Here is a 22,916-nt window from a genome sequence, read left to right on the forward strand (position 1 = left end):
ATGAGATATGTTATAAAGGATATTATGATAATATCTTTTAATTTGTGGTTAGCATTTTGCAATTTGTATTACTTAGTGAGAGACCAAGATTGGGGAGGAGGCAGTAAACTTAAATATCTTAATTTCTTTGTAATTATAGGCTCCTGATACCAACTCTTGTTTTTTTTAATCTAGGACCTAGATTTCATTAAATTTTTGGTGTTTCTAGTTGGTTTTTCTTTTGGCTTTCTTCCTGTTTAAAATTTTTTCCTCTTGGTAAATTGTTAAGTAACCATTATGTATGTTGAAGCCTACTTAGTAATATATCAATGACTTAGGAAAAAGTCAGCCTTAATTATCAAAATAGTCATTGTAGAATGTTAAGGAATGTATTTACATTTAAATTTTCTTTAGGATATACTTATAACTAAAAAACAAAAAAAAAAGGATATACTTATAACTAAACTTTTGCCAGGTACCTTGTTTTAATGGATGTGTAATTTGTGTATTCCTCATTTAATTTGTGATTCTAATATTATTGAGACTGTGCTATATAAATCACTCCGTGATTTATAGTAATTTAATCTACTTAGGGAAATTATTTATCTTATGTTCTTTGTCTAGAATTTTTTTCTTCATAGAATAAGGCAAAATTCAACTGAGATTATCACAGATTTTGCATCAGTAGGGTCTGTGTAATGGGGCATTTGTTTTCTAGCTTTTTAGGTGTGGAGATTTGGCAGTATGCATCTAAAAGCAACAATTATGTAAGAAGTTTAATGAAAGGGTGGAATTTTACTCTACCACTTCAGAGTTGTGCCCTCAAGCAAGTTAGTGTTTTCTAGCTTGTTTCCTAATCTACGAAATGGGGGTAGTAATGATACCAGTATCTAGGGTTGTTGGAAGAATTAAATGAACTAATACATGGAAAGAGTTTTAACAGAGTGACTGGCATAGTTTGTGACTGTCAACCCAAACTATTACCATATTGATAAAAAATTTACCTTCAGGAGTTCTTTGAATTTGGGGATGAATACCTTTTTGTTCACTATTGTTTAATAAGAAAACAGAAAATTTTATTTATATCTTTCTTTTAAGATTTTATTTATTCATGAGACACACAGAGGAGAGTGAGAGAGAGAGACAAGCAGAGGGAGAAGTAGGCTCCATGCAGGGAGCCCCACGTGGGACTCCTTCCCCCGTCTCCAGGATCACACCCTGGGCCGAAGGTGGCGCTAAACCGTTGAGCCACCCAGGCTGCCCATATCTTTTATATATAAGCTAATAACTATTATGTTCTTTAATTTAACCTTTCTTTTTTTTTTTTAACCTTTCATTATAATTATTTTCTAAATTATATTTAGTAACATGTTTATCTATGTAAAACTGTAGGGATATAGGAAACTGTGTCCCAACTAAGCCAGGACTCTGCAGAGAAAATAAAGTTAGAAATAAGACATAGCCTCATATTTTCAGCACAGGAAGCAAGTGTATGAGCTCATTTAATTATTGACTTTGTAGTATTTTAAAACCTATCAAATAAATAAAAGTACGGTGGTTTGTCTTTTTCTATATCGGGCTTCCAGTTTATTTTTCTGATACTCTCTTAAATGTGCATATATAGTGTGGTTTCTTGTATTTCTTCATAACAGAATGATAAGCACTTGGTTGAATTGTTAAATTACAGTGGTTTAATATATCTTTCTTTGTTTCTAGAATGATTGAGGAAAGTGGGAACAAGCGGAAGACCATGGCAGAGAAGAGGCAGCTGTTCATAGAAATGCGTGAGTCTTGAGTGCTTCTGGATTCCTTGGTTCCTTGTTTGTATGTGTGGGGACGCCTTTTTTTCTTTTTCCTGATCAAGTCACAGCTTTAAGCATTAGCATGTTCCTTTTTTTTTTTTTAAAGATTTATTTATATCAGAGAGAGACAGAGTACAAGCAGAGTGAGGGGCAGAAGAAGAGGGAGTGGGAGAGAATCTTACGCTGACTCTATGCTGAGCATGGATCCTGACCTGGGGCTCTATTTCATGACTCTGAGATCATGACTTGAGCTAAAATCAGGAGTTGGGTGCTTAACTGATTGAGCCACCCAGGCACCCCAAGCATTAGCATGTTCCAAGCTCTAGGAAAGGAGGAACGGGAGTTGAATCATAGAGTTGAAGGACCTCAAGCCAGAGCATATATTGTAATTGAGTTGACTTGAATTGCTTTCTTCAGCAAGATCATAAATACTAAAGCAGAAATATTACCTAAAACATCTGGGAGTTTAAGATTTATTTTAAGGAAATCTCTACAAGTAACATGGACTCAAATTTATAATCCTGAAATCAAGAGTTGCATGCTCTGCCAACTGAGCCAGCCAGGTGTCCTAAGGTACACCAGTCAGTTTAGATCTCTTACTGTAACTCCATTGTTACCATGAGGTTGCAGGTGGTGATAAATAATTAATACATTATATAAGATACCTTATACTAGATACAGATTCTAAGATATAGAGAACTGAGTGTTAGGGCAACATTTAAAGCTATAGGAATAATTAAAAAAGCACAAATATATATGGCTTGGTATATTACTTTGTGATACAATTTGAAATCTTCTGTTAAAAAATTATATTCTTCTATAAAACTTGAACAAAGAGAAAGATAGCTGAGAGGAATGGAATAGTTCCCAGTATTTGAATGACTTTGTTGGTCTGCGATTACTTATCTATGTGGCCTGGACTGTGTGGCCTTGACCAGTGCACTCACATTTGGTGGATCACAAATTCCTTTGCCATGAATTAGAGTTACTGGTCTGTACCAGTGATCGTGATATCCTTTAAAAGCATTGTACTCTTTTTAAAAAGTGGGATCTTACGAAGACCCTCAACATGTGTCATAAAATTGGTACTGCTTGGTTAGAGAGGGGAGACAGGAGCCCTGCCTGAGATAGCCCCTGAGAAAATGGTAGAAATCTAGAGTTCTGCATATCACAGAGTAAAAATCGACAGATAAAGCCTCAAAAAATCAGTAGATAAAAATCAAGGTATTTAAAATCTTTGGAGTCTTAGTAATAGCAGGCAGATTTTGACTCAACTCAGATCTATATTGTCCTGTCAAGCATAAACTAGGTAAATATTTGTTGAAGATGTCAGAGAAGAAATTTTTGGCATTGGGTGGGCAGTCAGTTGGGCAATCTTTGAGTTCTGTAGTTCTGGGTCTCCAGTTGCTAGTCATCCAGGTCAGACACCTTGCAGTCACTTCCCTCCACCTCACCTTCTGCCTCCAAAGTCGCAAAATGCAGCTGAGTTTAATCTCATACGGGAGTCTTGAGTGGTCTGTTCCTCATACTGTAGTGGCACTGAATCCAGGCTCTGCCATCAGACTGCCTGTGTTTAGGCCCTGGCTGTATAACCTTAGGTGACTTTACTTCATCTCTGTGCTATAGTTTCCTTGCCCATAAAACAAGAATAGTATCTACTTCATAGAATTATTGTGAAGATTAAATGAGATACTGTCACTTAGGCACATAGCACAGTGCTTGACACAGAATAGTAGGTATTTTATGTGGTTAGTTGTGTTTAATATTTTTATCATCATTACTTTTCTGAACTAAAGCAATCTGTTTCAGATCTTTTCTTTCAGGGTCAACCATTTCAAATCTGTGATCTCTGATGCTGCCAGCTGAACTGTATAAATCTGTGTTACTTCCTTCTTAGATCCTCTCAGTTGCTCCTCATCACTCTCCCAAGAAAGCCCAAGCTCCTGGGCATGCCAGGCAAGGCTCTTCTGGCCTCTTTTGTCCTCAGTTCACAGGTTCCCGGTTCCCATCACACACTGTATGTGCCATCTCCCAAATGGATCATGCATTTGGTGTCTTTGTGACCTTATTCATGCCATTGGGCCCACCTTCATCTCTCTTGTTGTTCCTGCTTATGTTCAAAGGGGTCATCTTTTCCATTTAATTTTTAACACATTTATTGAGGGTCTATTATGTTCCAGGCACTGTTCTAGGTGCTGGGGATAAGGGGAGAACTGAACATAGTCTCTGACTTCTCTCATATTGCTCACATTTTGAGAAGGAGAAATGGACAAAATGAGGAAAGCAAAATAAATAATAATTCCGATACTAACAAGTGCCTGGGATGCCTTCAGTAAATAAACACGAGCATGCAAGAGAGCACAACTAAGATAGATATTTGGAGTAGATATTGTGTATTCTGTGAAGAATTGGGTTTGCTGCTTGGTAAATGTTATCATTTTGACACAAACCTCAAATTGCCTTTCTCTGTAACAAACTCAAGTATATGGAGTTTTGGAGATGTTTTGGAGATGTTTGGTAAATATAGCTTTGTTTGTTTGGAGATGTTTGGTAAATATAGCTTCTTGTCTCCCCTCTTTTTTCATGGGAAGAATTGCATTGGTGACAGTGGTATCTGCTGCTAAAAGCCCTACTCTCTCTTTTCCAATATCCTGCCTAATCTCCATTAGTGCCTTCTATAGATGTAAAAATCATCTTTTGCCAGCCTTATCATATGATTCTACTGTCTAGGTTTTGGGTTGATTTTATGTTAATTTTGAATCCACTGATCTTTCTCCTCTCTTTCATTAGTCTCAATGGGTATTTAATAGATTCTTACTTATGTAGGTATATCCATCTTTTTTTTTTTTTTTTTAAAGACGTCACTTTTTTATTTTTTATTTATTTATTTATTTTTTAAGACGTCACTTTTTTAGAGCAGTTTTAAGTTCACAGTAAAACTGAGAGGCAGGTAAGGTAAGTTCCCATAGGATATGTGCTTAGTTTCCTCCTTTACTCCCCACCGGAAGGTAGACTCACTACAAATGATAGGCCTGTGTTGACAAATTGTTAACACCCAAAATTCGTAGTTTACATGAGGGTTCATTCTTAATGTTGTACATTCTTTGGGACTGTATGTACATATTTTTAAAGATTTTATTTATTTATTTGAGAGAGAGAGAGAGCCAGAGAGAGAGAGCGCGCACAAGTGGGGGTCAGGGGAGGAACAGAGGGAGAGGGAAAAGCAGACTTATGATTCGAGAATCATGAATGAGTATCGAATTTTATCAGATGTTTTCTGCTTCTCTTGAGATGAATATATTTCTCCTTTACTCTGTAAATATAGTACTGGGCTAGCAATCTTTCCTTAAATGGTCAGAAAGTAAATATTTTAGGATTTGCAGACCATATGATGAGTTCTCTGTCAGAGTGACTCAACTTTGCCGTATAGCTTGAAAGCAGTCCTAATAATTTAATAATTTAGTTAGGTTGTATTTTCCAATGTTGGATGACCCTTATTATTACTCCTTTCTATAATACTTTTAAGCCTTTCTGTTTTTAGACCATACCTTTAAATTCCCTACTATTCTTTCTTTGCTTAATATTTTCTCTGGTTAGACTCTAAGTGCCATGAGAATAAGGATCACATCTATTTATCTTGGTGACCTCAGTAGCTCGATAGATATTTATTGAAAGAAGAGTGGAGTAAATTACATGGAAATAATTTGTTAGTTTACGATTCTGACATGATATAAAATTACTAAGAAAAATGAAAGGTGGTAAGTGAGAATAGTAGTTCTTAACTCTGGTGCTAAAGTATAGTTCCATCTATAAAATGCTTGATGCCAGGCCTCCCTGCTCAGAGATTCTGATTTTATTTTTCCTTTTCCAAAGTTTTGTTAGTTTCATTGGTCTTTTCTTTTTTTTTTTTTTTTAATTTTTATTTATTTATGATAGTCACAGAGAGAGAGAGAGAGAGAGGCAGAGACATAGGCAGAGGGAGAAGCAGGCTCCATGCACTGGGAGCCTGATGTGGGATTCGATCCTGGGTCTCCAGGATCGCGCCCTGGGCCAAAGGCAGGCGCCAAACCGCTGCGCCACCCAGGGATCCCTCATTGGTCTTTTCAAGGAACTTTGGCTTTGTTGGTCCTCTCCATATATCTTTGTTTCTGCCTCATTATTTTGTGCCATTGTGTTTATTACTTTCTTCTTTCCACTTCAGGCAATTCTCTTGTTTTTTCCCCTGACTTCTTATGTTGGGTTACTTGGGCCATTTATTTTCAGACTTTTTTCCTCTCTTATGTAAGCACTTAAGAACTTCTTTCCTGTGATTTTCTATTTTTGCCTTCCATGTGTTCCAATATATGCCATTTTCATGATTACTTCTCTGTGTTTTCTAACTTCTCTTAGGAATTATTTAGAAGTACTCTTTTAAATTTGCAAATCAGTGACTTAATTAAAAAAATATTTAGTTTAATTGGGATATGGGTCAAGGAATGAAGGATGTTCTAGAATCTTTGGTGATATTTTTTTATATGTTTCTGTAAATATTCCATGTGTGCTTGAAAATATGCGTATGATTTTGTTATTTAGGTTTAGCTTGTTACATGTTTTATTCAGACTTTTTTTGTCCTTTCTGATTTGACCACTTAATTAGTGAAAGTTGTTAAAAAACCTCTGCTATGATCATGGATTTTAATTTTTTATCCCTTAGTTTTGTCTGTGATTTGCAGCTTTTGTCCATAGATGCACATGCATTAAAGTATTACATCTACCTAGGAAATTGACTGTTTTGTCATTATATAGGTACCCTCTTTTTCTACTAATGCTTTTTGCTGTGAGGTCTATTTTGTTGTTATTAATATAGCTGTATCAGTTTTCTTTGGTTAGCACGCCTTAAAACAGTATCTTTTCTTTCTTTTAAAAACTTGTGTCTTTATGTTTTTTTAAATGATTCATTTATTTATTTTAGAGGAGAGGATGTAGGGGCAGAGGGAGAGGAAGAGAAGGAATCCTCAACAGATTCCATACTGAGCCTGGATCCTGACATGAGGCTTGATCCCTGGACCCTAAGATCATGACCTGAGCCAAAATCAAGAGTTGAATGCTCAACTGACTGAGCCACCCAGGTGCTCCCATGTCCTTATGTTTTATGTGTATCTCCTGTAAACAGCATAAGGTAGATTATTTAACAACAACCATTGTGACCGACAATCTTTGTTTTTTCACTGAAGAATTTATCCTGTTTAATTTTTTAATGAATTTTTTTAATGAATATTGATAGATTTCATTTTTTCTTCCATCTTGTTTTGTGTATCAGCTGTGTCCTTTCTCTGTTTTTTTTTTTTCCTTCATTTCTTGCCTTCCTTAGATGAATTGAGCTTCCTTCCTTCCATCCCACTTTTCCCTCTTCTTGGTTGTGAGTATTCTTTTTCCATCCTTTCATCCCACTTTTCCCTCTTCTTGGTTGTGTATATTCTTTTTCTATTTTTTTTGTGGCTACCCTAGAAATTCTAACATCAATTAAAATGAAATCCAGAGCTTATCAATATTCATAACTTTATTCGGAGTAATACAGGAATATTAGAAAGTTTTAGAGTATCCCTTTATGAGATATATGCTATTTTTAGAATTATTTTTTTAACACCACAAATTAGACTTTATTCTTTAGTATGATCAGTTTTCTTTTGTCTAACCTCTTTGATTATCACTTTTTTGCTTGCTTTGAAAATTTTAATCTAAATCTGGTGGAGCCAGTCATGTGTCCCTAACATTTCCCTTTGTGGGATTTTTTTTTTTTTTTCTAGCTTACCCACTGAGAGAGTCACCATTCTGTGGTCTGTACCTTCCTCTCTGTTGGGACCTCTGGCTTCATCTCTGATCCCCAGGGTTTCTAATCATACTGCCAAGAAAAAAAATAAGTCATTTGTGTTTATATCTGTTACTTATTCAGACTCCTATACTCTTGAAAAGTTTTGCTTATTAAAAGTGACTGTAAGTGTTCCAGGGTGCCTGAGTGGTTTAGTCAGTTGAGTCTGCTTTCAGCTCGGGTCATGATCCCACAGTTTTGGGATAGAGTCCCACATAGGGCTCCCTGCTCAGTGGGGAGCCTGCTGCTCCCTCTCCTCCCCGCTTGTCCTATCTCGGTCACTATCTTTGTTTCTCTCTGTCTCTCTCAAATAAAATCTTAAAAAAAAAAAAAAGATTGTAGGAGTTTCAGACAACTCAGAAATGTTACTATCCTTAAGTTTACTAGGTTTGTCTTCTCTTTCTCCTTCTCTCCTCCTCATGTATTAGTTAGATCCTTTTTAACAAAATACACTTACTTCTTTTATTTATTTATTTATTTTTAAATACACTTATTTCTTTACATCTTCTCTGGGTGTGCTGAGCATCTCCACCAAATCCTCTAGCCCCTAGAATGCAGTTTGGGATCCTGTGCTCTATCTGAAGAAGGTTGCATGCATCAATGTGTTTATACAGGGAAAGGAGTTGGTTTCCCCACTACTTTTATCATCTCCTTGTATCAGCTTTTCCAAAATTATATAGTTTATGTAATATTTTTACTTTATTTGCTATATTTTTGGGGGAAAGCAGATTAGTCTTTTATACCAACAAAGAACTTTCTAATTTTCAGTTACTTATTTGTTCAGTAAATATTTCAGGTGCTATTTTTATGATGTCCTAGTTTTGGGCATATAATAATGAACAACAACACAGTAATAAAATAATCTCTGCCTTCATGAAACACTTATTTTCCTGAAAATGGAAATAAGAAATGATAGGGTGGGAGGAGCCATGATTGGGAAAGCACTGGGTGGAGGGTGGTCCAGGAAGGGATCTGGAAGGAAGCAATGTCTAGGCTCAGTCAGTTCAGTGATGTGATGAAGAAAGGGCTGGAGCAGTAAGTAGCACTTACAAAGGCTCAGATGAGAGGGCTTGGCATGTTTGGGTAATTATATGTAACCCATACTGATTGGAGTTGGGTGTGAGGTAAAATTTGAGAGTTGCATGAGCCAGACCTTTTAGCTGAGTTGGATAGTTATGTGTTTCCCAAACCTAGCTTGATTATAGGACTCTCTAGAATGAAGTCTCCAAGTTCCTCTCCAAGACTCTGATACAAGCCTATGATACAAGCAGATATAATATAACCCTTCCATTTGATTCTTTGCTTTCCTTGGGATTCTGTTATACTATAGAGGTTGATATCCTAGTCTCATGAATGAGGAGAAGTATAATATAGAAAGAAGGGTTAATCCTTTCTTAGCCTTTCCCTGTACTTCTTGGGTACTCAGTGGTTTTAGATAGTCTCCTCTCTGTCCAGGAGGTTCCCTGGGCTCTCTACCTTTGGCTAGAGTTCTGCCTGTGTGTTTGGTTAGGACTCTTTGTGCCATATCTTGATGAGCTTGAAATATACTGTCTGACATTAGTGTATTTCTTATAACGAAATATTCTCAAAATGAGTGAAAATGAAGAGTAATCTTTTCTAGTTCACAATACCCAAAGGGATAATATAATCATTTTAGTTTCTTCACTGGGGCTTTCTGTTCTTTTTTTTATGTGCCAAATTACCATATTTTCTGATCAGGAAATCAACATGACACTTACATAAGGGAAATTTTTAAAAAGTAAGGGCTATTTTTAGAGCAGTATGAGGATTTTCCTTATAGAAACCAGGAAAGATGACTGCTTCAGAAGAAGGTAAATGTATGAGAAGTTTGGGAACCTGAGTGGTTGAATATTGGTACATTAAGATTTTAATAAAGTTCTACAGCTATTGATTATATCATCTTGTAGAAATTATTTTGGATTTTTAAAAAGATTTTATTTATTTATTCATGAGAGACACAGAGAGGCAGGACATAGGCAGAGGGAGAAGCAGGCTCCCTGCCAGGAGTCCAACACAGGACTTGATCCCAGGACCCCGGGATCATGCCCTGAGCCAGAGGCAGATGCTCAACCATGAGCCACCTAGTGCCCCTTGTTTTGGGATTTGGACTACTATTAGACTTTTAAAATGATATTATGGCCAGGGTTCCCTAAAATTTCTGAATCCTGTGCCATCCCATTCTTATTTCTGCCTTTTCCCACTGGGTTATATTATTATTTTTTTTAATTTAAAAAAATATTTTATTAATTTATTCATGAGAGACAGAGAGAGAGAGGCAGAGACATAGGGAGAGGAGAAGCAGGCTCCCCATGGGGAGCCCGATGTGGGACTCAAACCCAGGACCCTGGGATCATGACCTGAGCCGAAGGCAGACGCTCAAACACTGAGCCACCCAGGCATCCCTCCCACTGGGTTTAGAGGGATGTATTTTCATAGGGAAAAAAATGACAAAGGAAAACAGAGTGATACTTGGATCTTGACTAGCACCTAAAACCTTAAAGTGGAGATGTCTGGCAAACTGGGCTGGAGCTTGCAGAGTTTCCCGTTTTCTTCAACTGGTTCACTTTGGACATTTGTGATATTTGCCCTGTTTCATTATGCAGTACCTAGATCTGGCTTTACCGGAGGAAGCATCTGAAGAGAGTGAGTTACATACCACGGGCACTGAGTTTTTCCTATACCTTCTCCATGAGCAGACAAGGCCTGATAACTGTCCTGTAGTCTGATCCATCAGATTAATACTCTTTCTGTTTAGTTGATGGGGATAGGACTTTCCTTTCCCAGCTGCTCACATTAGTTTTCCTCGTATTTCCCACAGAAGTAGTAGAAAAGGGAAGATTCGCTGAAGTTATGAATGTTCTCCCTTAGAATTTTTGTTAGGCTGGCAGACAGGATAATGTAGGCAAAACTGCTAGCATGGTCCTGAGCACAGAGTGGGCACTACTAACCTTTCCTTATCCCTTTTGTTTTCTCAGAAGAAGACCTAGTTGACATGTTAGATATAGCCTGTGTACATGCTGTGGAAAAGAGTCACTTCCCAGCATTTAGAAATTCCGTGGTAAATCCAGCTGAACATCTTGTTTGTACTTTTTTCAGGTGCTCAGAATTTTGATGTCATACGGCTATCAACTTATAGAACAGCTTGCAAATTACGATTTGTACAAAAACGATGCAACCGTAAGTCATTTCAGCTAATTTCTGTGATAGCTGCATAGTGCTCTCAAAACTAAAAGGTTTTAGTATCTTTTAGTCATATTGTAATGTTAATTAAATTTTTTTTGTCCTAAGTGTTTATTAAAATGTAAAAATTAGTCACGGAAAGAACTCATTTTACTCTGTGTGTCCTTCAAAATGTTTGCCCAAATACAATAATGTAACTGGTTTTGAGGGTGGCACAGTATTAATGTTCTTTAAATGAGAGAATTGATTTCTCCTTCTCACCTTTCTATGTTTAAAAAATATACAAAAAAAATATACAAAATGAGTATGATAATCAGCTTCTGGAAGAAAAGAAAAACATTAGTATTTTAATGGAAGCGTAGTAAGTTAATTTTCTTGATTAAAGTGAATACAACACAAATCAGCCTTTTTTTTTATAAGTAATCATTATGAGAATTGCTACTTATAAGTAAATGAAATATATGTGTATGTATGTATATGCATACACATGCACACAGGCATATAAAATCTTCCTCTCTTAATTTCCATGAAGATTAACTTATGACAGAATTATTGTATTTTTCTTGTGTGTGTGTGTGTGTGTGCGCATGTGTATGTGTATTAATGAAAAACTATTTTGTGTAATGGAAAGAACATTGGCTTTTGAATTGGAAAAATCTTAGTTTTAGTCCTGGTTTTGACATTTACTATAAGCATGTGATGTTGGGTAAGTCACTTTAACATCTAAATACTTCAACCCTACTTTAAGTGTTACTCAAAAATCCTTGCATGAAATTCTCTTTAGAGAGTTTACCATGTCATGCTGGACTGAAGTCTCCGGTTTCCTAAAGCATTGTTTTTCAAATTATGGGTTGTAACCCATTAATGGTTCATGAAATCATTTTGATGAGCTGTAGCCAGAATTTAAAACATGTAATAGAGAAAAAAAGAGAAGGAAAAAAAAATCAGAACACAAATTATGTGATAAGGTTAAAAGTATTTTGTGAAACTTTTTTTTTTATATATCTAGAAGAGTGTGTGTGTGTTGATTTAAATATATTTCTGGGGATCCCTGGGTGGCGCAACCGTTTAGCGCCTGCCTTTGGCCCAGGGCGTGATCCTGGAGACCCGGGATCGAATCCCACGTCGGGCTCCCGGTGCATGGAGCCTGCTTCTCCCTCTGCCTGTGTCTCTGCCTCTCTCTCTCTCTCTCTCTGTATGACTATCACAAATAAAAAAAATTAAAAAATATATATATATATTTCTGTGGGTTGTGGTAAAACCACTGTCAATTTTAATAATTGACAACTACAATTTTAATAATTCTTCCTGTTTCTTGGGAACCAGCAGTCTGTGTGTGGAGTGTTGAGAGTCTGAACCCAGGCTATTGGCATTAGTAATGTATAGTAAAAGATGCATTGTTCTAGAAGTTTTATTTTGTCACATTTGATTCTTTTTAATCAGCGTTGAATTTTTTTGTTTGTGGGTGTACAGTTTAGGAGTAAAATTTTAGTTTTGTCCACGTGTATGTTCTGTTGTCCCTATACTGTTTATTGAAAAGGCCATCCTTTTTTCTTCACTGGCCAAAAATCTTTCCTCATACTCATTAGGAGAAATATGTAAAAATTTTCATAGCAGTTTCCATGTATGAGAACTGCTTTTGGACTCTGTGTTCCGTTGGTCTGTTTGTCCTATCAATAACCACTATTATAGCTTTATAAAAAGTCTTTTTTAAAAAGATTTACTCATTTATTTGAGAGAGAGTGAGAGTTTGGGGTGGGGGTCAGGGCAGAGGAGAGGGAGAGAGACAATCTTAAGCTCCATGTTAAGCAGGCAGCCCAACTCAGGGCTCGATTCTGACCCAGAGATAATGGCCTGAGCTGATACAATATCAAGAGTTGGACACTTAACTAATTGAGCCACCCAGGTACCTCCTTTTGTAGTAAATCTTAACATCAAATAGAGCAAGTCTGTCTACTTTGTTGTTTTTCTTTTTAAGATTGGGACATTTTTGGCCTTTTACATTTATTTTCATATAAACTTTATTTTATTTTATTTTTTTCATATAAATTTTAGAATCTGATTATCAATTTCTACTAAGAACAAACAAAATGAAGCAAAGAACTCTGCTAGGATTTTTCCATCTTTATTTCTTTTTTTAAGGTATAATTTATATATAGTAAAATTTATCCTTTTAACATACAGCCCTGTGGCATTTTGTTGGGACTGCACTGAATCTATAGGTTAAGTTGGGGAGAATTGATATTTATAGATTTATTTTTTTCATAGAGACATTACAGTTCTTCCATTGGATTTGTTCCTAAATCTTTGATAATTTATGCTATTATAAATAATATTTTAAAATTTCATTTTCTGTTGCTAATAGAAATATAGTAATTTTTATGTTTTATATATAGCAATAATTCTAGACTCAAATATCAGTTTTAGTAATTTATCTAGTGAATCTGATTTTCTATGTGTAGAATTTTGTCATTTCTGAATAATGACAGCTATATTTCTTCATTTCTGAAATTCACATGGATAATTACTGCTTATTTATATTGGTTAGGACCCAAAGTACAATAGAAATGATAATAGTGAGCATTTCTTTTTTAAGATTTATTTATTTATTTTAGAGAGAAAGAGAACGCAGGTGTGTGAGCAAGGGGAGGGGCAGAGGGAGGCAGAGAAAAACTCAAGTAGACTCCCTGCTGAGCATGGAGCCCATCAGGACCCTGAGATCATGACCTGAGCTAAAATCAACAGTTGAATGCTAACCAACTGAGCCGTACAGATGCCCCATTTCTTTTTTTTTTTTAATTGAAGTATAGTTGATACACAATGTTACATTTGTTTCACATATACAACATAGTGATTCTACAACTCTGTGTGTTAGCTATGCCTACTGCAAATGTAGCTACCATCTGTCACCATACAATGCTATTACAGTACCATTGACTGTATTCCCTATGCTTTTCTTTTTATTCTCATGACTTATTCATTCCATAACTAGAAGCTTGTATCTCTCATTCCCCTTCACCCATTCTGTCCATCCCCTTACCCCCTCCCTCTGGCAATGACCAGTTCTTTGTATTTAGGGGCCTGTTTCTGGTTTTTTGTTTATGTGTTCTTTTGTTTTCTATATTCCACATATAAGTGAAATCATATGTTATTTGTCTTTCTCTGTGTGACTTATTTCACTTAGTGTGATACCCTCTATGTCCATCCATGTTGTTGCAAATGGTAAAATCTCATTCTTTTTATATGGCTGAATAATCTTCCATTCTATATGTATACCACATCCTCTTTGTTTATTCATCCATCAGTGGATGCTTGGGTTGTTACTGTATAATGACTAATGTAAATAATGATGCAGTAAACAAAGAGGTGCATGTATCTTTTCAAATTAGTGTCATTTTCTTTGGGCAAATACCCAGTAATGGAATTACTGATTCATGTGGTATTTTTATTTTTAATTTTTTAAGGAACCTCCTTCTTGTTTTCCATAGTTACAGTACCAATTTATATTCGATAGTGGGCATTTCTTATCTCATTCACAATATCAGAGGAAAGGCTTTCAACATTTACTATTAAGTAATATGTTTGCTGTAGTTTTCTGTAAATATCTTTTTTTTTAATTTTTATTTATTTATGATAGTCACAGAGAGAGAGAGAGAGGTAGAGACATAGGCAGAGGGAGAAGCAGGCTCCATGCACTGGGAGCCCGATGTGGAATTCGATCCCGGGTCTCCAGGATCGCGCCCTGGGCCAAAGGCAGGCGCCAAACCCCTGCGCCACCCAGGGATCCCAGTTTTCTGTAAATATCTTTAATCAGATTAAGGACATTGCCTAGTACTGTGTTTTTTCATTTCTGAATGTGGTCTTTTTGATAATTGGTAACTTAATTTCATTTTGATCAAAGAGCATGTTTGAAATGACTTGAATCCTTTGAAATTTGCCAAGATCAGCTTTATGACTCAGGATAAGGTCAATTTTCATACATGATGTTTGTGGTCTTGAAAATAGAGTATATTCTCTAAACACTAGGGGCAGGATTTCATGTTGTGCCCATTATACCTACTTTGCCAGTTGTAAAGTTTGATTGTCTACATCTGTATTTATGCTTGTATGTTTGCTCTACCACATACTGAGAGAAATGTATTAATACTTAATACTTCCCACTAAGCTTGTGAATTTGTCTCTGATGTTCTGTTAAATTTCACAATATATATATTTTGAAATATATATATTGTAGGGGAGGCAAAACTTTACCTCTACCCTCTTAAGGTCTCTGGTTAGGCCTGACAGTTAAATTGACATAGGTAGATTAGCAGAAGAGCACACAGATTTTTACATGTACCTGGGAGCCCCCATAGCAAAGTAAAGACCCGAAGGAGGGACGAGGCCTAAGTGCTGATATATTAGGGAAGAAGGAGTAGGGATTGTGGAAAATAACTAAAATATATGGGGAGTCTCAAGGAAGATAGAGGTTATTTTAACGAAACCCGTACAGATTTCTCTTGGCCTCATTTCACTGTCTTCAGGGATAAGAATGTTTCTTTCCTTTTGGAATAGGGAGGGCATCTTTCACTTGGGAGTTTATTTCCTGCTTTCAGAAAGAAAAAGGAGTTTAGCATGACCTTCTTGGCACCTGCTGTTCTTCAGGTGTCTTTAGCTCAAAATAATCCTTATGCTAAAGTGGCATATTTTGTATTTGGGGATCTTATTTTGCCACCCTTCAGTATTCTGTTAGATGTAAATAAATGAAAAGTTCTTAGACCTTTCTGATGAATTAAAACTTTTAAATTGTTGACTGTTTATTTTCTTTGTGTTTTAGTCCATCTTGTTGATATCTGGAACATGATTGAAGCCTTCCGAGACAATGGCCTTAATACACTGGACCATAGCACTGAGATCAGTGTGTCCCGCCTCGAAACAGTCATCTCCTCTCTCTACTACCAGCTGAATAAGCGCCTTCCTTCTACTCACCAAATCAGTGTGGAGCAGTCTATCAGCCTCCTCCTCAACTTTATGATTGCTGCATATGACAGGCTAGTACCTTGCATGCTTACTTCATTTTAAGAATGTTTGTCCCTTAGTCATCCTTCTTCCAGATTGCCTTGCTGAGGGCTGTCAACTTAGAATCACAGTTAAAAGGGAAGTTATTTTATGTAAATTCCTTCTAAATACTCGTTAGATGCCAGTGTGACTTACTGTCCTTGGGCATGTCACATATTAAATTTTATAAAATTATGGAAAATCACAACACTGAGACATATTGTTTGGTAAAATTATAAGTACTATAGTATAGCTGTTCTCTATTCAGAGAAGTATAGCTAAGTTATGAATTTGACTATGAGGTATTCTATTTGACCTTAAAGCTAACCTTTCTTTACTCTGTAATAATAAATGCCCCTTGACTCTCTACTCTTACTTTCTTCTCATTATGTCTAGGGTACTATTTTAATTTTTTTCAGTATAGAACATTGTTTATACACTTCATAACACTAGAAGAAAACTAAGTGTACTACAAATTAAAACAGAAATGATTTGATGTTTTTGTATTCATGGAGAGTGAAGTTAGTATTATAAAAAATGAAAAGAAATAATAAATGATGGAACCACGGAAGTTAATGTTTATATTCCAGGAACCAAGAGTTTAGGTTTTTTATTTCTGCTATAATGTTGGTCATCCAATTTGGATGGGTTAATTCTTTCTGCTTTTTTTTTTCCTTTCTGTAAACCTACTTTCAGTTTATATATTTGTAAAATGTTACTCATTACACTTTATAATATTGAAGACTGAATTAATGATAAAAGTCTGCAATTGTCAAAGTCAAATCACAGTGTAGGTACTCAATTCACATTTTATAAGATGTTATCCAATTTTTTTTTATGTTATCCAATTTTATAAGATGTTATCTAATTAGATATTCTATCCATTTAATAAAACATTATTTTGGGAAATTTGAATTTTTAAAATAAGAGTATATATTAGACCTAAATCCCAGAATTTGAATGCCCTTTTTTTAGTAATTTATTTTTTATTTTTTAAAGATTTATTTATTTATTTATTTATTTATTTATTTATTTATTTATTTGAAACACAGAGAGAGGCAGGGACACAGGCAGAGGGAGAAGCAGGCTCCTCACAGGGAGCCTGATGTGGGACTAAATCCCTGAACTGGGATCATGCCCTGAGCCAAAGGCAGACACTCAACTGCTGAGCCACCCAGGCATCCCTTTTTTTTTTTTTTTTTTTAGTAATTTAGATTAGTGAATCCGTAAGGTTGATTTTATACTGTTCAAAGAATGACTCTTTTGATTTGAAGACCCTTAGTAAAAATGGTTATTTTGTGGTGAATAAGCAGCACCTTATCATGACACTAATTCACTGAGTAAATCAATTAAGGTTGTGCAACACAGATTAATTCAAGAAACAATATTTTTACAAAATCAGAAATAAAAGTCATGTTACTGTTTAAAAATGATAAAGCAGAGATTATAAACTTTGATTCCATAATCATCTCAAATAAGTTAAATACTATGGGTAAGGAACGAAGGAGAGGGAAGAGTAAAGAGATAGCAAGAGACAATGGGAAGACCAACCAGAGGAGAAGATGCAGAGGTGTTCTGGTACATAGTTACAGACAGCTGGACACATCCAGATAGAGACAAAGGAAAAGAATAAGCAAACATAAATCATATGAAGACAGATCAGTAGATGAGTACACTGCAGAGAACTAGGAAAAACAAAAAAAGATGAGTGAGTTTAGAAGAGGAAGGGCAGTAGTAGGTCAGTGGTAAATTTGGTAATTCTCATATCATAATATCCTGTTGAAAACTTTGGCCATGGGCATCAGAATCAATGCTCACATCATTGTTAACCTAGAAATCTTATATTTATGAAATATGTATATATATATATATATATTTGTGATAATATCTTGATTTCCTCTTCAGTAATTTGAAATTGGCTTTCATGTCCTGGAAAAATGAAAGGATCTGGTTATGGGGTTTTATTTGTGAAAATCATAGCATTTTGTTGTGAAATATTTCAAATATTAGTCTTTTTATTGATTGGCTTCTTTATTACTTAGACTGGAGAGTCCTTTTGATATACAGAATATCTAGTTACTGACTTTACTTAATCTTTTCAGGTTTCATATTTCATGATTCCTGAGTTAAAATTTGAATGCAACACTTCTTTAATTATCCTTAAGTCACCTCACCTCCAAATTCACAGTCAAATTTTTGGCCAGGTTGTTTTCTGGTCATTATAATGGATTATAAGACTGTAAAACTATTTAAGGAACAAATAGGATCTAGACTTCTCTTTAAGTGTGTATTTAATTAGGAATTAATCTTTTTAATGCCAAGGGTTTAAAATATTTTATATTTGACAACTAAAACCACAGAGAACAGTAATGTAAGCATCTTTGTGTAGGACATTAGTAGAAGCTGTGAGGAATAGTCAAAACATTTGGATAGGCTTATTTTTTTCCTTACCGGGTCCTCAGTATGACAGTATCGGTAGTCATGTGGTCTGGTCTGAAGGTACAACAGAGGATGCTGTGACCAACTGTTTCTTCTTTTTTTTAAGAGCAGGGATATTGAAACTTCCAGCATGAGGGACAGGAAATCTCCCTCACTCTTTATCAGTTGAGCCAATTTCATTGTTTAGGGCTTGTGATTTACAAACTGCCTTTCCATCTTTGACATCTGTAGTATTAGGTTGGTGTTTCTAGTTGCAAGCAGTAGAAAACCTACTCACATGGGCTTTTGCAGTAACAGGAATATAGGCTCACATCACTGAGGAGCCCAGAGGCAGGCCAGCCCTCAATCTGGCTTGCATCAGAGCTCTGGCTTCAATTCTTCTCTTCGTAGTGGTTGTGGTTTTGTGTTCCTCTTATCTCAGCTTCATCCTTTTGCTACTTCAAAAAATGCCTGCTGTCAGCTATTCCATGCTTCCTCTTTCAAGTCTAGGTAGCTGGAGAGAGCCGGTTTCTTTCTGAGCCTCCCTCCAGACACGTGTATTTGGGCCATGCTTGTGCAGACGTTATACTTTTTAGCTCAAACAGATCAGGATTTGTGTCTCTGGAGCAGAGGGTGATTAAATTCTCACCCTCACTACATGTTGCCTCACAGTGGAGGGTGATTGGACTCTATATGAGGGAGATGACCATGTGTCCACCATGAAATTCTTTGTAGTGCGGCTAAACTTGGGGCTCCCTTTCCTGTTACGTGGCCTTCCCTGCATTCAGCTCCTTAAATCTGAAACCTGTAAGAATGACTTACACCCTTCCTTCTCTCTCAGCTTCACATCCATGTCAGTTACCAAGATCTGTCATTTCTATCTCTTGAATCTCTCAAATCTGTGTATGTCACTACAGCCCCACAGCTACTACCCAGCCTGCCACCATCATCTGCTCCCTGAACTGCTACCATGGCTTCTAACAGGTCTTTCTGTATGTGTTTTCTTGCCTCATCCATTCTTATAAATAATAAACATCATGAGCCCCAGTATCTAACCTGGGAACTTGAACATTAGCAGTAACTTAACACTTATCTCTCTTGTCCCATCCCATTGACCTACGCATAACTAAGGTGAACCTGATTCTGATTTTATGTTATCTTGTTCTTCTTAAAGAACAGTTTTTTCCCACATGTAGAGGCATAAACACAGTATTAATTTTAAACATTTTTACCAATTGTAAAAAAAAAAGTCATGCTATCTGTACTATTACCTGATTTACTTTCTTCATGTAGTAATATCTTTTAAAGATTCATTCATGTTTCATGTAGCTATAGTTCAGTAATTTTCACTGTCGTGTAAAGTTCTGTTGTGTTACTATACATTTTATTTTCTCCGGGTTCTTGTTCTAAGAAACAACACTGCCTGAAATGTTCTTATATGTATGTCCTGGTGCATGCATATAAGTGTGTTAAACTGCTCTTTTAGTCCTATCCTGAGGAATGGAATTGCTGATTTGGTGGGGGATGTACATGAAATTCAGTTTTAGAGGATAGTATCATATTATTTTAACAAATTGTACCAATGCATAAGAGATCCTTTTGATCCACGTTCTTTCTGTATGCCTTAGAGTTGTCAGACTTTCCAGTTTTTGTTAAATGACATCTCATTGTTGTCCTGATTTGCATTTTCTTGATTATCAAGCATGTCTTTGTGTGTTTCTTGGCCAAATATATTACTTCTATGAAATGCCTCTTTGTCTTTTGCCCATGATTCTAGTATATTTTTTCTTCTTTTGTGCTGATATAGGGGCTCTTCATAGATTCCAGGTAACGGTCCTTTCTTGCTTACACATGTTGTACATATCTTCTATTTATTTGTAGCTTGACTTTTTACATTTTTTAAAAAATATTTTATTTATTTATTTGAGAAAGAGAGACAGCATGAGCAGGGTGAGGGGGAGAGGGAGAAGCAGATTCCTCACTGAGTAGGGAGCCTGATTCAGGGCTTGATCTTGGGACTCTGGGATTATGACCTGAGCCAAAGGCTTCCACTTAACCAACTGAGCTACCCAGGCACCCCTGACTTTTTACTTTCTTAGGATATTTTTTTCTTAAAATGTTTTCTTTTGGGGGGGTTATTTTATTTTATTTTATTTTTTTTATTTTTTATTGGTGTTCAGTTTACTAACATACAGAATAACCCCCAGTGCCCGTCACCCATTCACTCCCACCCCCCGCCCTCCTCCCCTTCCAACACCCCTAGTTCGTTTCCCAGAGTTAGCAGTCTTTACGTTCTGTTTCCCTTTCTGATATTTCCCACACATTTCTTCCCCCTTCCCTTATATTCCCTTTCACTATTATTTATATTCCCCAAATGAATGAGAACATATAATGTTTGTCCTTCTCCGACTGGCTTACCTGGCAGGGGAGATACCATGATCACGGGGGGGTTATTTTAATTTAATTTTATTTTTTTTTGAGGGGAGGTGGGTTAGGGCAGAGGGAGAGAGAGAGAATCTTAATAGGCTCCATGCCCAGCACAGAGCCTGATGTGGGGCTTAATCTCATGACCCTGAGATCATGACCTGAGCTGAAGTCAAGAGTCAGACATTTAACTGCACTACCAAAGTACCCCTCTTAAAATGTTTTCTAATGAAAAATTTCAAATATATACAAACATAGAAAGAATATGGTAATAAAACTCAAGGTATCTATCACTCAGCTTCAGTAATTACAGTACATCACTGATTTTATTTCATCTGTGTCCCCAGGCTATTCTCCTCTACCCTCCCCTTTTCCTTGGCTTCTTTTGAAGTAAACCTCAAGTGTCATTATTTCATGTGTAAATATTCCAGTGCACACATTCTGTTGTGTTATAATACCATTTTCTTGCCCAGGTTTTTGCTCTAATAAGTACTACTGCTTGGAATGTAATGAAATTACACCTTAAATGAAATAAACCTATAAAAAATCATATGTCTAATGAAACTAGGTTTGGCTAAAATTCAAAATATATCAGTGTTGAACTTATCAACGGAAGGCTCGGGGTTATTGTTTATCATCTAAGTAACAGTATAATAGTATAAAACACTGTTGCTACTTTGAACAATCTAAAGATTTCTTTAGTGTAAAGAGTTTTATGTATATAATTTATGATGAGTAAATATAGAAAAAGTTGCTGTGTAGTTTGGCAATATGGCTAAGAACTTTTTTTTTTTAAGATTTTATTTATTTATTCATGAGAGATGCAGAGAGACAGGCAGAGACATAGGTAGAGGGAGAAGCAGACTGCCTACAGGGAGCCTGAATCAGGACTTGATCCCTATATTTACTCCCTACAGGGAGCCTGAATTGAGACTTGATCCCAGGACCCTGGTATCATGACCTGAACCAAAGGCAGATGTTCAGCCGCTGAGCCACCCAGGTGCCCTGGCTAAGAACGATTTTTAAATCTTGCTTTAACAACTTAATTTGGATATATTTAAAAGTTTCCATCGGTTTCTCTTAAATACTGAATGCTAAAAACAAAACAATATAAAAAAACAAACCAAAAACAATTTTATTTTAAATAAAGCAATTGTATTCCTTAAATTCTGAATATGCCCAGCTAGCATATTATGGAATGGACATTGCTAAAGAAATATTAGTTTACAGTCTTCTTCATTAATGATTTTTAAATAAAAGTATATACTGGGAGGCATAAAAACTTCATGTATTTATATACAGTATTTACTATTATCTCTGTGTGTTCTCAGATGGATTCAGTATGGCAGGAAAAAATGTAGCCAAATACAAGTAGGAGAGAAGTAGGGCTGAGTGGGAAGAGTTTGATGCTCACAGTAGCAGCACGTTTAGCTCTTAAAAGGATGTGAGCATAGCTCTTCTAGGAAATTTCCAGGGGTTGGTAGAAAATGAGATAGGGGTTTTGGATGTTTTAAAAAGGTGAAATCTAAGGGGAATGTAAAATGGAGAGAAACTGAAAATGGCTGTCCTGGTAGAAGAGGAGGAGGGCAGCCCACCTGCTTATGCTACATCCCCTACACTGCCATGTGGGTGTCATGTGGGTGTCGAGATGTGATGTCACAAAAGCCAGTTCACTGAGCCACAGTCTCAGTACTTGGTGGCAGGATTATTTATAGAGCAGAAATGAGTGAACTTGAAGTTTACTTATTACTCTTCCCATCACTTACTCTTTATTTTGTAGCTTTTCTTTCAAGAGAAGTCATGAGTTCATGCTAATTTTCAAGAAATCATCAAGCATGATGATTGCAGACCTGCAAGGGTTTCACCATTAGTAACTCTTTCAGAAAAAAAATTTTTTTGCATATTATTTTGGTCTTATCTTACTGTTTCCTTTATATATATAATTTTTTTTAAATAAAAGGCAAGAAAGGGCATACTTTTTCTGAGTGTTACTTTTCTCTTGCTTTTTTTCATTCTGAAAGTGAGGAGAGAGGTAGTTATAGAGACTTTGCTAGTCTATTCAGTACTTCCAAATTAATCTGATTAAGATCCTGATTTCATCATGTAACTTCTCACTGGAGAACCTTTCAGAATTCCCTGTGGTTTTTGAACGAGATGCCTACTCCTCAGTTCTAATAGTATCAGTCCTTAATTCCCTGCTCATGTCA

General features: G+C 36.0%; 1 protein-coding gene across 18 annotated transcripts in view; it reads left to right on the forward strand.

Annotated features, from left to right (window-relative positions):
- DTNB (dystrobrevin beta) overlaps positions 1-22,916 on the forward strand; it is a 244,948-nt gene that overhangs the window by 26,571 nt on the left and 195,461 nt on the right. For all 18 annotated transcript variants that reach the window (XM_072770820.1, XM_072770822.1, XM_072770825.1 and 15 more), the window contains exons 2-4: positions 1,696-1,763; positions 10,747-10,827; positions 15,647-15,860. In XM_072770820.1, coding sequence (XP_072626921.1) covers positions 1,697-1,763; positions 10,747-10,827; positions 15,647-15,860 — 362 coding nt within the window. In that variant the 5' untranslated portion in view covers position 1,696. The remainder of the gene's footprint in view (positions 1-1,695; positions 1,764-10,746; positions 10,828-15,646; positions 15,861-22,916) is intronic.

The sequence above is a fragment of the Canis lupus genome, chromosome 12, assembly GCF_048164855.1.
Source record: "Canis lupus baileyi chromosome 12, mCanLup2.hap1, whole genome shotgun sequence".
Taxonomy (NCBI): domain Eukaryota; kingdom Metazoa; phylum Chordata; class Mammalia; order Carnivora; family Canidae; genus Canis; species Canis lupus.